Here is a 15,851-nt window from a genome sequence, read left to right on the forward strand (position 1 = left end):
AATTATAACGTTTTCCTTTCCAGCCACATTTACACCACTTGCCCAGCCTTTTAACCCACATCTCATTCATCATTTTGCAGTTCGTTTTTATTCTGTTTGCATAGCACCTAGCACAACAGTACCTTGTCGTTATTATAATGAGAAATAGTTATAATAATTATTAGTGTGTTTAACCAATGTCTAGTTAATTTGTGAGCCACTAATTTTGAGTGTAATGCATTATTCTTCTTATTTCACAGAAATGTGATACTCCACACGTGGAATATTATTTACTCTAAATTAACAGCTTTAAGTAGTGGTTTAATATGTTAATGTTATCTCTTGATTCATTTAAAATGTAAGTATATAGTTTAAAATAATAATTGAATTGTAAATATCATTCAATGTTATAGCTTACTTGAAGGCATGCAGACCAGCTTTTTGACGTTAACATCTCAAATTATGCAAGCTGTAAACAATTTATAAGTGGATTTGTGCTTTTTCTCATAAAGACGAGTTCATCTTATACTTAAAATCAGGGAATGAAAGATGAAATTGTTCTCTAGTTTATATTTTTGGTGTTATTTCTTTGAAATGATGAAACAAGTTAGAATGCTTTCTAACAACTTCGAAATACTAAAGTGCCCAGGGACAGGATAGGGATGATGTTTTGAAGGCAATAAATATTTCAGCTTCACATTTCAGTCTTTCTTCTTTGTTCCTTTGATCTGCCTTTGGTTTAGTTATCATTCCGCTTGAATGACTTCACACTGTCTTTTTTCCTCTCCACACCAGAGAAGTGTTCCGCACATATTCCATATGTTTGGGTGCCCGTGTTGTAGGAGCGCCCTCGCTGCTGCTCGTTGTTTGCGGGCGATAACTGTCCCTACAAGCCAGATGCTCTAACCACAGCTGCGATGGGTGCGTTGGGGCCCACTATGGAATGGGTACAAAAAGCTGTTACTTCTCTATCACGGTTGGTTAAAAATAGTTGAGCAGGAAAAGTAACATCGGGGTTTGTGTATTTCAAAGAATCGCTATTACTAGTGAAGCATTTTCCTGTAACAATAAACTAAACCAGTAAGCCCATCTTTCTACAAACATGGTACTTCAGGCCTTAATACATTATTTGTGTAGTTGAAATAGTCTGCATTCTGGAAATTAAATTAAAGGAGCTGCTGCGTGGAGTGATTTTTAGTGGTTGTCGCACTCAGCTAACACGTGGTGTCGTGGATCTTGCATTTGGCTGAAAACTGATGAACTGCTGCGTTCGCGTGGAGTCCTGCCAGCATCGGGGCACCTCCGTGTGAGAGCCTCTGAGATCGGGGCAGGATCATGGCTTCACATATTTCTGTACACAAAATCTTACATACGCGTCCGCATACTGGATGGATACTCGTGTTTTCTGTAGCTTTTAGACAAGAGACGCTAAAGTAAATTTTCTGAATTTTGCTTTTGCAGGGGAAGATTGTGTATGTTTTGATGGAGGTTATGTTTTTAGCTACTTGATAATCTGTGCATTATGTTGTCTAGCAAGTTGTGTTCTCCTTTGGGAACATGTGCTTATATAGTTTTTGTTAAAATCTAAATGGACTATACAAATCGCGATAACTGATTTTGTTTCAACACAGCTTAGTAAAAGAGTCACATTTCTTATGTCAAGAAATAAAAAGGAAAGCTGTTTGGAAACAAACCCAGCAATATTCTTCCTCAGCTGCCTTCCAGTGCGTGAGTAGTTTGCAGTTTGGGTGGCGAAACTGGTTTCCCTCAGAGGTGTTAGTATTTGGGGAGGAGAGGAAGGAGTGGGCAAAGACTTGTGTAAGTGCAGCAAATCCAAATACGTAGGATCAGCGTATATATGTAATGCAGCGTCACTGGGGCAATCCGCAGGAGAACCTGGCCTTTCCGAGCAGGTCACCAATGGAAGATCTCGGCTTCATCACCGGGGCTGAAGGCTCAGCCCTTTCTCTGCTTTTCCTGTAACTCAGCCTCATAGCGCAAGATTTGTTTTGCTCTACAAACATAAACCCAGAGTCGTACTGACCTGTGGTAGACTTAGACAAGAGATAAAGCCTTCCCCTCTTGCGGAATCCATCAGAATCTAAGCTTCAGAAGCTTATTCAGTGGCAAAATGTATCCTTAGCATAGAAATTCCTTGCTCTGCTCCAGCAGTCGGGACACAATGGTGCGTTTGGACACGAGCAGCTTTTTGCTGCTGCCAGCAGTATTTGAAAACCTGGCAAAGAATTTGCATAATCACAAATTAAAGCCTGTATAATTTTTACAAGAACACATCAGGAGTTTCACCATCTAGTTATTTTTCACGTCACTGACAAGCTGTCTAAACTACACACAGGGAGCTTGTGTGCAGATTTGCTGATGGGATGTGAAACTCGCTGTCCATGAGTTGTCCACAGGTAGCTTGTGGAGGTACTCATTTTGTACGCGTGTGTGCTTACATGCCATCTGAAATGTTTTAATTTGTTGAAGAGGTTGAGACCAAGACAGGTGCACCTCCTGCTGTTGTTTGCTGTTGGTGAGCCCTTGCTTTCCTATGGCGAGAACCCTGTGAGTAACCGTGCCAGTTCGTACTACATTTGCTGGGATGTCTTGAGTTGAACCTCTCCTGTAAGTCAAGGGATTGCCCTGTGTTTCAGGAACTTGACTTGCAATGTTGTGATGCCTTACTGTGTTTCGTTGTTACCTCTTGGAAGACATTTTACGAAGCAAGGAAAATATTGATGATAAAGCATGAAGAGGAAGTGCGTAAGATGTTTGTATTCGCTATTTATCAGTACACTTCAGAGTGCTGCTTTCTGAAATTGCAATTCTGGACTTCACAGTCAACTTTCACTGAGATGTTTGTGCTGTCTAAGATTGCTAATTCTGTTGCCGTATCCTTTATACACTGAAACAAAAGGAATTTGCTGCTTTTTAAATTGGGGCCAAAGAGTAAATTCACCCTATTTTTATATTCAAGCCGGCTCAGCTTTAGGGGATTTAAGTGATGTAATTGTATTGTATTCAGCCCCACAACTAGTCCAACTGAAAAAAATAATCTTCAAAGTGAATATTTTAGTGCTTCATGCAAGGCACATTGCTCAGTGTCTTGGGAAAAAAAAAAAAAAAAGTAAAGCTTTTCTTATATTTGTGAACTGTGGCCCATTGTTGTACATGTTTTCTAAGCTTCTGTACAAATCTTAACTGCACAAAAAGTAGAGAGAGCTAGCTCACACTTTGTTAAAAATGAAGTTTTATTCCTGGTTATAATGAGACGTTGCGTTTATTCATGGGATTAAGGCCTTAAAAGAAAGGAAGGTACATAAAACTAGATTCCTAAAAGTTTACATCATAATATTTCAAAATAAAAATACATTCCGAAGGAAGAAGATGCATACATTTGGAGGCTTACTATGAGCGCAGGGACCAACATCTTGTCCTTTTATATTTGGATTTGTTGCATTTCCATTTGACTGGACCAGAAATGTTGTTCCAATGTCTCTTGACGTCAGCAGTGTGGATATGCTTGAATACGCTTTGGGTTTTGGTTTTGTTTCCAGTGTGGAGTGCAAGTCTTAGATGTATTTTGCAGGGAGGGAGATTTGCTACCCAGTGCCTATAACTGGATGAAGGTTCTTTGGGAGGAGTAGTTGAGGTTTTCCCCTCTCGGTGTTTCCTCCGAGGTGGAGCAGGTGGGTAGTGCTCTGCTGTGAACTGTGCTGCTGCCCGTCCCATCTTCCCTTCCAGGATGCTGAGCCCTACGTCGGTCTCGGAAGATAGCTCAGCCTCTTAGGTATTCTTTACTGTGAACTGCTGGTAGACTTTGTTCTGGGAGACAGGAGCGACGTGCTCACCATCATTCAGTATCAAAAAGCTATTAACACAAAAATTTCTATATTTATCAGCTCTGCAGTAGGTGGGTTTTGGGGGGATAACTGAGCCAAATGCCTTTTGCAGTAGCATTGATGCAGAACGAGCTCGCTAGACAGTTCAGATCATTTTTAGCTCTGGAAGCATCGTTGGTGTGCCCATTCTGAGAAATGTCTGAGGGGTTTTGTGCTTTCAATTTTGATCTTTTGGATCCTTGGTAGTAGAAATTTAAATCCCACACATGCTTTTTACCAGTTGAATTTAGATGGCAGGAGGGGGGCGTGTTGCTTTTGGTGGTCTTGGTTTTTTGCTGTGTGATTTTTATTGTCTCGTAAATGAATGGAGAATATAGTAGCTTAGATGAATATACAGGTATGCTCCCTCATCAAAGGAGTTTAGAAAATGGAATTGCTGAGGCAGTAGAAATAAAGCATATCTGTGTAGGGGTGATGGATGCTCTTTGGCAAATATGAATAAATAAATTTGCACAGTTTTCTATGAACACAAAACCAACCCCCCTAAAGAATTATCACCAAAAATGTGACACAGGATTTTGTTCTGGTTTGCTCCAGTTTCTGCTAGGTAAGGGAAGGTATTTTCCTTTTTCTGTCTCCTTAGGTCTCAATTATTTTGTCAGCTGTGAGTAAGGTACCAAAATCAAATTTTAAAAAAAAAAAAAATATGCATAATGAAAAAACTAGGAAAGTAGACAGTAATACACTTAGGGCTTGTGGCATTTCTTTGATCTCTTTGCTAATAGAATTACCCTGCCCTCCTACACTGCAAACAGATGCTTTGTGAAGATGCAGGATTATGTTCTTTGTCCCATTGTCAGTCTGGTATGGAAACCACAGAAGAGGATGTGAATACTGTAACTTTGGGCCTGGCAGCTTCCTGACCTTTATAAAAGGCTTGCTCAGGGCTGTAATAGCTAGTTGAGTGCTGGCAAGGTGACAGACTAGATGCATTAGCTGGTCTTTTCCGTCTCTTATGTGTCAGGTTCTTTGTTTTATATGGAAATAATTTCTGTCAAAATGGGAAATTTGTCATGAGGTACTTCCTCTGCCTGTAAAATGAAAATGTCAACCACAGGTCTGTCTGAATGTGTCTTCTGTTACAAACCACTGGTGGAGCCAGCTTTGTCCATTGATACCACTGTCACGTTCCCCGGTGTTTTAACGCAAAGTCAGGCTTCTCCGCTGACCTGCAGTAATAGAAACATGTAACAGAGAGTTAATAACGCTGCCTGATTGTTTCCTATGGGAGGAATCACATCAAATTTTCCTAAATGTTTACAATTTATCAGAATTCTGGTTTGCGATGTGTCAATATGGTGGATGTCTATTTATTAGGTATGTGTATATATATGTGCATGTACATAAAATGTTATACACGCATTCCTATTGTTATGCTATGATGTCTGGAGAAACCCAACCTGATTTCTATATATGTATTGACTTTAATATGTCAGATAGTATAGGCTGTTAATATGAAATATCTTTGCATAACGATTTCACATCTGTCATTACTTTAAAGGCTGAAGAGATATTACAGCATTACGGGTTTCTAATAGATTAAGAAGGCACCATATGTCACACGTTGCCCTGCTTTGCATTTTGATGTGTGTCAAGCAGTGAATAATCCTGCATCTTGTCTGAAGAAAGATGCCACTGGGATAATCTTTTTGTTTGTTTCTTCTAATGGGAGAAGATGATGCTACTAAAAGGAATTCATTGCAATATGGGGGGGCGGGGGGCCGATATACTTTTAAAGGTGAGATTAAAGACAGGGGCTGATGCAGCGGGTAGTAAACCATTCGTGTCGGCGCAGACTTTGAAGATGGAGGTGTTCTTGTCAGCTGTGAACGCCGTGTTTAGGCGTGCAAAATTCAGTAAGAGAAAGCGAAAATAACTCTAGCCTTCTAGTCCTTTCTTCAAAGTATTGCGAAGGGAAGTTTGGCAGGAGCTGGGACAGGAAATTGAAATCTGAATACTATTTTATACTGATAGGGTTAAAGGCCTCTCTTTTACACTGGCACACTTGTTCTTTTATTTGATACTTGAACTCTGAAAATTTTCTGTGACTTTCTAGGGAGAAGGAGGAGCAGCTGACTCGGGTGACAGAGGTACAGAGGCTGCAGGCCCAGCAGGCAGATGCTGCCCTGGAGGAGTTTAAGCGGCAGGTGGAGCTGAACTCAGAAAAAGTCTATGCTGAAATGAAACAGCAGGTGAGAAGGTCACAATGCCAGCCTTTCTGAAACTCTGTCTCAGTAGGATAGCATATTCTGATCTTATAATGCCAGAAACATGCTTCACTTGAGAGTGCTACATCAAAATCTTTCACAATGTAGTGTCTTTGCTAGCAAGTCAAAAAGGGATGTTAGCAGTTGTTTCATCTTTTTAACAAAGGCAGAATTGTCATTGTTATAAAGGTATCTGCGGTTATGATACTGATTAGGGATTTTTCAGGAGTGAGAGTATAAAGTGTTAGTTTATACACCCCCATGGAACAACGTTTGTAATTTTCCACTTAAATGTCTGTCTCTTCCTACTCTTTTTGGAACGACTCTGTCTTCCCTTAATGAGGTCTTGTAATCAGTTTGAGCCTAAACAGGGGCAGAGCTGTTTTGGCTGCTGGCAGGCATGTGCGGAGGACAGAAAAATCCCTTTTTCTGTCCCTGAAAACTAGTAGCAGGCCTTTATGTAAAGAGATTTTAGCGTCTTAAATTCCTTATGGAGCAAACAATAGTTAAACCATTGTCCTGGGGGTTTTACAAATGCAGCACAGTAAAGGAAATAAAGAACAAGCGACAGGTGATGAAAAAGAAGGAGAGCGGGGGGAGTTTTTCCTTCGCTTGCTTATGCGGTCAAAATTGCAATACGTGACTCAGGTTCTAGTTCTACCTGACCATATACTCAGTTTGCCAACCTCACCCATCATAACCAAACTCGCTGCTGACAGTAGGATGCTGCAATCAGACTCTAATGGATTTCTAAAGATGCTGCCTTATAACTAAACAAATTCTCTTTTTGTTGTTCTTGTGAAGTTTTCCTTCTGAAAATCTTAAACAAAAGCGAGAAATTAACTAAGGCATTACTGATAGTTTTAAGACCTACGCAAACAGCAAATAATGTAATCTGAAAATTAAAAAAAGCAAGAACAAACATAAAGGCAAGATTTGTTCTGCAAACTAGACCCATAAGGGCAATACAACAAATCCTACAATTTTAATCACATTTTCTGTGCTGCGAGACTCTCCTCCAACTTCTTCACGATGACTTAAAGTAACGTCTTATTTCTGCTCCAAAAAGGATATGGTCTAATTCTATAAAGACTAATAATAGTTTCATTCACTTAAAAAAGAAAAAATCCAAACTAAAAGAAATATGCAAAATTATTTGGAAAACTTAAAGTAACTTGTCATTTTAAAAAAGACTGCAGGTTTCATTTAGAATATTGCTGTGTTTTGAAAAAATTTGAAAACACATTTTGCTGGACTCCCAAGAATCAGCCACGGGCTTATTTTTTCCCCACTTGCATGCTAAAATATAGAAATAGTAAATTGTATTGTACGATTGAGCAGTACTGTTCTACAGGAACCAAGGTTCAAGGAAATACATCAAAGAAACACTACTGAGGCTGTCTTCATAGCTTTGTCCTTTCTCATTCTTCTGCATGCACATACTCTTTAGATAAATCACCTGTTAGACTGTAACATATTGGAAAATTCTGGTTTTTGTGGTTAGGTGGAATGTATTACAAAACCTGTAGTAGCTATAGCAACACTGGACTTTTAACTACGCTAGAAATACTGGGCTTCTAAAACCGTGTTTTGGTGTGTGGTAAAGTTAATTATGAAAATAAGCAGGATGGGGTCCGGCATTTTCAGTTCTTGTAATCAATATTTGATTCGTTAGTTTGGCTCTGTCGGTTTTTTGCCATCTGCTTCCTATTTTGTCAAGCTTGTGATTATTCAGAGTCACCTGATGCCTGTGATGGGCAAGTGGTACATTTTAAACTGTAAGATCTGCATTTTTTTCCTAATAGAAACTAGCAAAAGGACAAACAATGCATAGGTTATGTCACGGTACTTTAGATTTAGTGTTTCCTGGGTTTGGCAAATAATGATCAAGAGACCTCGCTGTGCTTGTAGGAAATATATGAATGTGACCTAATGAATAAAGCACAAAAGCCCATAGATTTAAAGCATCTTTGCACATGTTTTGACTATTTCGCTTTTTAGAATATTTTCATTCTCTTAAAAAAAACCAAACAACCCAACCAAAACCCAAAATAAAAATGCTTAAATAAAGTAACAAGATCTTTTATTTTTCTGGGTTTTGAGCTGAATAAAATGTGGCTATGGACATGCAATTTGACTAAGTTTGGAGGTGGAAGAAATTATCTGTAAAAATATTCATTGAAGTCCCATTTTCTTAAGTAGCAGATAGTAGCGGTGAGGTTCAGAAGCTACTGCAAGGATAACCTGTTCCTTTCTATTCTGTTTTTCCACTTTTGCTCTGGCCAACTATTCCTAGTCCCGTATCTTCCTTTCTTGCTGCAGTATTTTCCAATGAAATGCTCTTCCCACTCAGAGTAATGACTTTTCTCCTCTTTCCCTGGCTTAGAAGTGATGTCCAGGCCGACTGGCAAAGACATCTGTTGAAGACAGAACATTCCCTCAGGCCAAACAGGATTTTGGCTTGTGGTTCAGGAATTCATGCGTTTCTTCTTTTGGTGCAGCAGATGGACTTGCAGCGGCGCTGGTCCTCCTGACAGCTACACCCTTTCCCTCTCTTCTTTAGGGAGACGCTTTATTTGCTGCTCGTGCTGGGACCCAGATCTAAAAGTAATTGATGAGTATGCACCACAGCATAGTACTATATATATGTTCCCCTGGAAACACGCCTGATGCACAGCTAACAGTTGTGCTTTTGATACAAAAGCCTTTGTTAATTGAGTTATGAAACCGCTTCCTTGATGCTGGGTGCTGGAATCTGTGGGACTCATTATTCACAGGCGATGACTATCTTCAGAGAGCTTCACTTGCAGCCAAATAATTCTCTTTTAAGTTATTTTACTGATTTAATGTAAACTTACTTTATATGTGTAGCTTGTGCACTGACTCACACATGATTTCCCTTGAATTTCCACCGGCAATATATTTTTGAGTGAATATATTTGAGTCTTAAATAGATCTAGAAAAAAGTATTCACTTAATTTTGATGGGGTGTTCGCTACTGTTAAGTGAAAAACTGAGCCAATATTTTGTCGTCAGGGAGTGACATGGTATAGGTGATCACTATATCCTGAAGTAACTAATAATCCCGTAGCGATTGAATATTAATTTTCACTGCATACAAATAGTGTTGTTATCATTCTCAGCAAGTTATGCTCACCTCTCTGATGGTTTGCAAACAACTGCAGAAACATCAAAACGTTTCAAGCTATGCCTTTAAAAAAAAATTAAATATTCCCTTTCTTTTACCATGTAGATGGAAAAGGTTGAAGCAGATCTAAGCAGATCAAAATCGCTCCGTGAAAAGCAATCCAAAGAATTCTCCTGGCAATTGGAAGAGCTCAAGCAAAGATACGAGCAACAGGTTGGTCAGTTTGCTCCTTCAGGTGGAGGGGAGGAGGGACGTCTTTCCATGCAGCTGTAGGTTGGTTCCTGTGGCAGGCTTAATCCTGTCCTCGTTGAGCCCTGCTATTCTTTGTATAAAGGCAAAATTTATAGGTGTGCAGAACTTATGTACTGGGGGATGGAGGGGGAAGAGTCTACACACAAAATATTTTTGTTTCCTCATTGCAATCCTGTGTACCTCTGACTCTTTCAGATTGTTTCCCAGGCTTACAGGTGGCAACACCTATTTTCATAATGGCCAGATGAATTTTTTTAACGCGTTATCTGTTTTTCTTCTTGTCAAGAAACAGCGTTTTATTCTTTTTATCATTTTTAACATGGGGAGTGTTCATATGAATGCTTGTTTTGGCCGGCTGATAACGTTTTTCTTTATTGTAATATAATTTTAGGGTTGGGAAATATTCAGGAAACGTTTGGGTGGAGACAAGAGAGTTGACTTCAGTAATGCTATGCCAGTGTAAAGGGGAAAAAACAGAAATAGAAGTGGACAATTTATTGCATGAAATAGGCTTGAGAGCTACACCACTGAAACAGCCCATCTAACACTTGGGTAAGGTGGTACTTGGAAACTAAAGTGGTGTCAGTTTGGTAGCACCTGTTAAAGGAGGGAAATATTTATTTTTTTTTTACTTTATAGCAATGATATGGTTAGTCCGTAAGTTTAAAGGTCTCTCTTATCAATGTTTTTGCGTGGGTATGACTTTACGTTTCCACCAGGGAAATGTAGTTTCATTTCTGTTTTATCTTCTGTGCTGGTCAGAGGATGAAATACTGCAGTTGGCTTGTGGTGTGAGACCTGCTCTGGTCTGGAAGAGGCTTTTTCAAGTGACTAAGGGACAGGATCCCTTGGGTAGGTGTTGAGAGAGACCTTCGCCTGTGCGTGGGAGAAACCACGGTGTGCTTTGTGCCTGGCTGTCTGAATAGAAGAGAGTCTGTTGGTTCAGATCAAAGTGTTTTCCTTATCCCCACTCAGAATTCTCAACGTTACTAATTGGGTTCCCACCTGACAAAGGGTGAGAAGCTGTCCTGTGTAATAGTGAGGTATGTCGATGCGGGTGTTGTGTTTAGCTGGGAGATGCTATTTCTGATTCTTGTATTTAATGAGTCGGGAGCAGTCTGGGTCACGGAGGTATTGGGGTTTTGTTCCGTGCTCACATCAAAGGTGAGGAAGTTTGTTGTGTCAGTTAGAGGACGTACTGAAGGGAGGACAATGGGAAGTGTTGGGGTTAGTTGGGCGTCCGCCTCGAGGTGGAATTTTTTTATGGAATCTTTATGTTCACATCATTTTAGTGGGACAGTTGGTTCACTTTCTTTTTTTACAGTCCTCATAATTTGTGGTGCGTCCTTAAAGTCCAAAGTAAGCATTTATTTGAAGATTTTGTTCCCAGGTATAGGAACATGATCTATAGAGATAAATACTAATCTACAGTTTCTCAGATGTTACGACGTTCCTGTTCCTACCTGCAAAGGGTTGTTTATTCTTTCAGTATACATGGTAAGAGCTACCAAGCCACAGAAGCAACCTTCTTCTGCCAAATGCTCAGCTGGTTTTGCACACTAAAGGCAAACGACAGTGCCTGGTAGTGTAACAGTTTGGGGTTTATTCGTTTTCTTGTATCGTCATGCCTATTATATTCAGACCTTCTGGAGAATGGATCAAAAAAAACCCAAACCAAGAAATGAATGTGATAGTTACAACTTTTTTGGTGAATCTTTTTACATTGGTATTCTGTAACAATGTTGATATTGTGGGAACCATTAGTGAAAGTGTTTGCCACTAAGAGGTGGTGTTTACTGTTTCACTTTTATTTCATTTAGGGTAGCTACTTTTTACTTTAAGAAAGAACAGCTACACTTGATGAAACATCACTGAAACCCAAGGAAAGGGTTTCAGCACTAAACAACTAAACAATGAGAGCCTCAGAAGAATGTTCAGAGGAATCCTGTTTATGCCCTCTCTTAAAATTTATTTCTTTTCGTACTTCATTTGGAATGTTCTTTGAAAGCTTGTAAACATGAAAACTATGTGACCCTTCCTGTGGATAGCAGTGGGTTATCGTTGGAAGCGGCGTTCTTTTTGTATTGTCATTTCTGCAGCACAAAGCTCCTCCAGCCACAGAGCAGTATGAGCTCAGTTCTTCCACTCTTAACATTTCCTTTCAGAAGTTCCAGCTTGTGTTTCTCTGTATCACACTCTATTTACGCTTCAGAACTTCTAAACCATTTTTGAAGGAGATTTTTCCTTGCCTTGTTTTACTCCATATTTCTTTGGTTCCCCCTTGGGGAGGAATAGACTGATTGGAAGTGTTTAAATCGAGCAGGGAATTGGAATTGGTGCTGCGTTTCAGCAGCGCTCTTGGAGACTTTCAGGCAAGAAACAGATACCCAGCCCCAAACCTGAATACCTTGGCTACCTGAGAGAAGCAGTAATTGCTTTGAGATGTTCTGCTGCAAGTGTCAGAATCTAACTGTCAAATGGAATTTATACACAAAGGGAAAGAAAATTGACCTTCAGATACATTTTGCATAGGTTGGCATGACGAGTGGCAGAGGTAGCTCTGACAGCATACTGGGCAATTCGGTTGCCCGTAAATTTAATCGAGTTGGTAATGAAGAATCAAATTAACTGATGTGTTATCCAGTTCTCCAATCTGAGAAACAGTTTGGAAGGATAGGAACTTCAGTGCTGTGGTTTTCCCTCTCCACATCATATGAACGGTTGCCTGTGCTTCACGGGGCTCTCCTTGAATATTGATCTCGGATTACTGGGGTGAACGTGGACTGTTGGTTGTGGGGCTGAAAGGTTGCTCTGCCTGTAGATCAGACATGCTGATGTATTGTCTATTGATATTTATCTGATATTTATGTTAATAAATAACCTGATACATATTGAGATATATTTTTTTTATTTTCCTTGAAAAAGAATTAGGAAAAAAAACATACAAAACCATGGCAGTTACTATTTTTGTTAACTTTTTGAATGCTTTGGAATCCATTAGTAAAGTGAAGAAGAAGTTTGGGATCTTGCAGTATTTGGTTTCAGCTGTCACGTGTCGCTCCTGGTTCCAGCTTCATCTGATTCAGTGCCACGTTCTTTTGAAGTATCCACTGAGAACACTCTTGGAGAGAAACTGGTGGCTTTTTTTTTTTTTCTTTAAATATACTTTAGCTCAACTTTGTTCTACTTGCAGCTGTTAGATTTGAAAGTATATTTTGAAGAAAAAAAATAACTCCAGCAGCACCACAGTTCCTATCTGCTGGGAGCAGCTGCTTTCGGCACTTCAAAGCCAGTGGACACCACAGCGAAGGCCTCAGCCTTTCCTGCCTTTGAAATGGTTGCAGTATCTATAGTCGGGCTTTATGGCACCGTCAGCACAGGAAAAAAGGTTGTTTGGTTTTTTGCATCCCCTCCCTTTTTTTCCTTTTTTTTTTTCCTACTTTCTAATTACATCCTCAGTTTAGCTCAAAATATCTGGGAAGTGTTTCTGCTGAAATCGTTTTCCACAAGCCCAAATGTTTGAGAGAGCGTGTGCCCAAACTTACCACTAGTGGGGTTTAGGCAGGAAAATTTGACAAACAAGCTAATAAGTTTGCTTTTTTTCCCCCCTCCACATCATGTCACTGGGCACTTTCAGAGGGCACGTCTCTCGGGGCAAGCTGCGGTGCCACGGCAGGGTGCTCGTGGCGGAACAGGGCTTCACCCAGGGGCGTTTTGCAGCAGTCAAGTACGTACTCACCTTCATTTCAAGCAGATTTTCATAAATTGCCACAAATGGCATGCTTTCAGTGAACTTCTGGAGGTTGTACTATGTAAATGTCATTAGCTCATCCTTCTTTTTTGAAAGAAATACAGTAATAGATCACTATGAACACTGTTACACCCATTTTTTTTGCTATAAATAGTTGCTGAAGTGCTGTGACTGCCTAAGTGTGGAAAAAATGGAGATGAAAGATAAGCAAGAGAGCCCAAGTCTATGAAATTTCATTCTCCTAGCAGGTAGAACGCACCATGAAACAGCTGATGGATGACTGGTCGCAGGAGGGTGTTCCTTGCTAGGTTACGGACATACTTCGTGAGATTAGATGCCAACCTGAATGTATAAATAAGCCTTTTATTTTGGTTCATCTTTTTTTTAACTTGTTTATTCCATTTAAACATAATAATTATTCATGCTTCCATAGCAAAGTGGAAGGCTGTGATGCGATAGCTGAAGAATCTCTCCATATCTCAGGAAATCCTTTCTTGTGACATTTATTGTTGAGTTCTGACTTCTGTAAAACTTGTGAGGGAATAATTAGAGTTTCCGTCTTGTCCTATTTAGGCAAATAGGAAAGAAACAGGACACCTTCAGAAACGTTTTACTGGGTATTTAACAAAATCACTTTGAAATCATGTTAAAGATGAGAAAATAGCCTACCCTTTTAAGTTGGGAGCAAGACGAAGGTGTGGTTGAACTTAAATATGCCTTTTATATGAAAGAAAGAGAGTTAAAGAAGTGCAGAATCAGCTGGTTAAAAATGGAAAAAGCATGTCTGTAATCTTACCTGCCAGCAGCAAGGACGAGTATTTGAGGTAGAGTTGGGAAATAGTTCTCCTTTGAGCAGTGTGCTGGAGCAGAGGAACGTACTATTAAGAGGAGAGGAAGAATATTCTTTAGATCTTTCTGTATGTTTTCTTTTATAACTTTCTAGTGAGGTTAATTTAAAGAAAAGAATGAAGTTCTCTCAGGTAAAATACGGATTTTGTAATCACAACCATTGCTTTTATACGTAAGTGTATATATTTAAAAACAAATACCTTATTCAGTGCTAGCAGCACCATTTAATATTAAGGTTCCAAGCACAATCTCATGCTCGGTTGCTTAAAAATATTCTGAAATGTTGTTTAGATTAACATTTAATGGTTGGGCATCCCCCTTGCCAACTTTTAGCTGTTTAACTTTGTGCCAAGAGATTTCACCGATGTTCGGATGATCAAGGCTGTGATGACACAGTTTTGCTTTTGCTTAGAACTGTAGCCATAGTTCCTTGAAACGCAGGAGATAGGGTGGGTTTGACCTGGGTGTGGTTTTATATTTTTCTCTTAAAGATCTACTCAAGCGTATTTAGGTAATAAACATAGTTTAATTCAGATGTTCAAGGGTTCAGCAGCTAAATGTTCTGAAGAGTCTCGCTGAGAATTTCCAGGTGCTCTCTGGGAAATGGAGCCAGAACAGTCTGTGTGTGAGAGAGTGGTGAAGGGCTGTGACCTTGGGAGAGGCGAAAACACAGCATAGGTGAGGAACAGAGTAAAAGGTGGGGATTAAACATTAAACCACAAAACTGCTGTGACTTAGGGATGGGGCTTGGAGAGGAAGCCCCTCAAGGACAGTAAGTTCTGTCTGTGGAAAGATTTTGTGAGTGGCTCTGAAAGGCAGTGCAGCGGAGTCTAGAGCTGTATTAGTGTCACTTAGTCCCGTGGATCAGGAGGACTGGAGAGGCAGGTCCTGCAGATGGGGTCAGTCGGAGGGCTGGTGTGGACCGAGGGGTGCGTTGAGCATCAGCTGGCTCTTCGAGAGGCACCGTTCCTTATTATCTCCTGCTTTAACTGTGGCCGCTCTGCCTTTCTGCGGTAGGCAGTGGGGAGGATGACTTCTGCATTGCATCAACTGCTTCTCCATTGGATGTGTTGAGTTTACAGTCCTATTGCGTTTATTTGGCATATCGCTTTTAGTTCAATTCATACTCCAGCTGCTGGTCTTCAGAACTGCTACAGACATCATCAGTCTTATCAGAAGAGACAGTCACCAGAGGTGCACCTGAAACTCTGACTCCAGTGCCATGCTCAAGCCTTCAGAGATATTTAGCTGGACACACCAACAGAGATAACAAGCTTAACATTGAGCTCACTCTGTCCCCTTACTTTTTCCCAGTTAAGAGTTCCTGCCACTCCACTTCCATCCTAGCTTTTCTTCTGGCCTTATTCTTCCTTTTCTGTTTCTTCTAACTTCTTTTTGACCAATCCATTACGCACTCGAGTGAAGAAAATGTTTGCAAAGATCTGCTTGAAATACGGTATTCCTCCGACAGACTGATGTTCCTGGCATTTCCTAGCTGTACTTTAAACAGTCCAGTTTTAATCAGAGATTCACGATCCATTTTTAGTGTGCTGGTTTAGGTACAAGGAGAGTCTTTGTAAAAAGCTTTGTTCCTCTCCTCTTTGTCTATAGTCTAAGATAATTGAATTACAGTCCGTTCTTGCGTGGAGGCCAAATGAGCACATTAGCAGAGGCTCTAAATTTTTCATGTCATCAGCAACAAGCTGCATAAATTTCATTTAATAAATTAATCAATCTAGGATGCATAAATGTTTCCTTTG

At 40.0% G+C, this 15,851-nt stretch overlaps 1 protein-coding gene across 3 annotated transcripts in view; it reads left to right on the forward strand.

Moving 5' to 3' along the window:
• The window catches only part of CEP112 (centrosomal protein 112), a 171,813-nt gene that overhangs the window by 59,638 nt on the left and 96,324 nt on the right, over nt 1–15,851 (forward strand). For all 3 annotated transcript variants that reach the window (XM_055794990.1, XM_027786856.2, XM_027786857.2), the window contains 2 exons: nt 5,941–6,076; nt 9,345–9,452. In XM_055794990.1, coding sequence (XP_055650965.1) covers nt 5,941–6,076; nt 9,345–9,452 — 244 coding nt within the window. The remainder of the gene's footprint in view (nt 1–5,940; nt 6,077–9,344; nt 9,453–15,851) is intronic.

Source organism: Falco peregrinus, chromosome 2 (genome assembly GCF_023634155.1).
Source record: "Falco peregrinus isolate bFalPer1 chromosome 2, bFalPer1.pri, whole genome shotgun sequence".
Taxonomy (NCBI): Eukaryota; Metazoa; Chordata; class Aves; order Falconiformes; family Falconidae; genus Falco; species Falco peregrinus.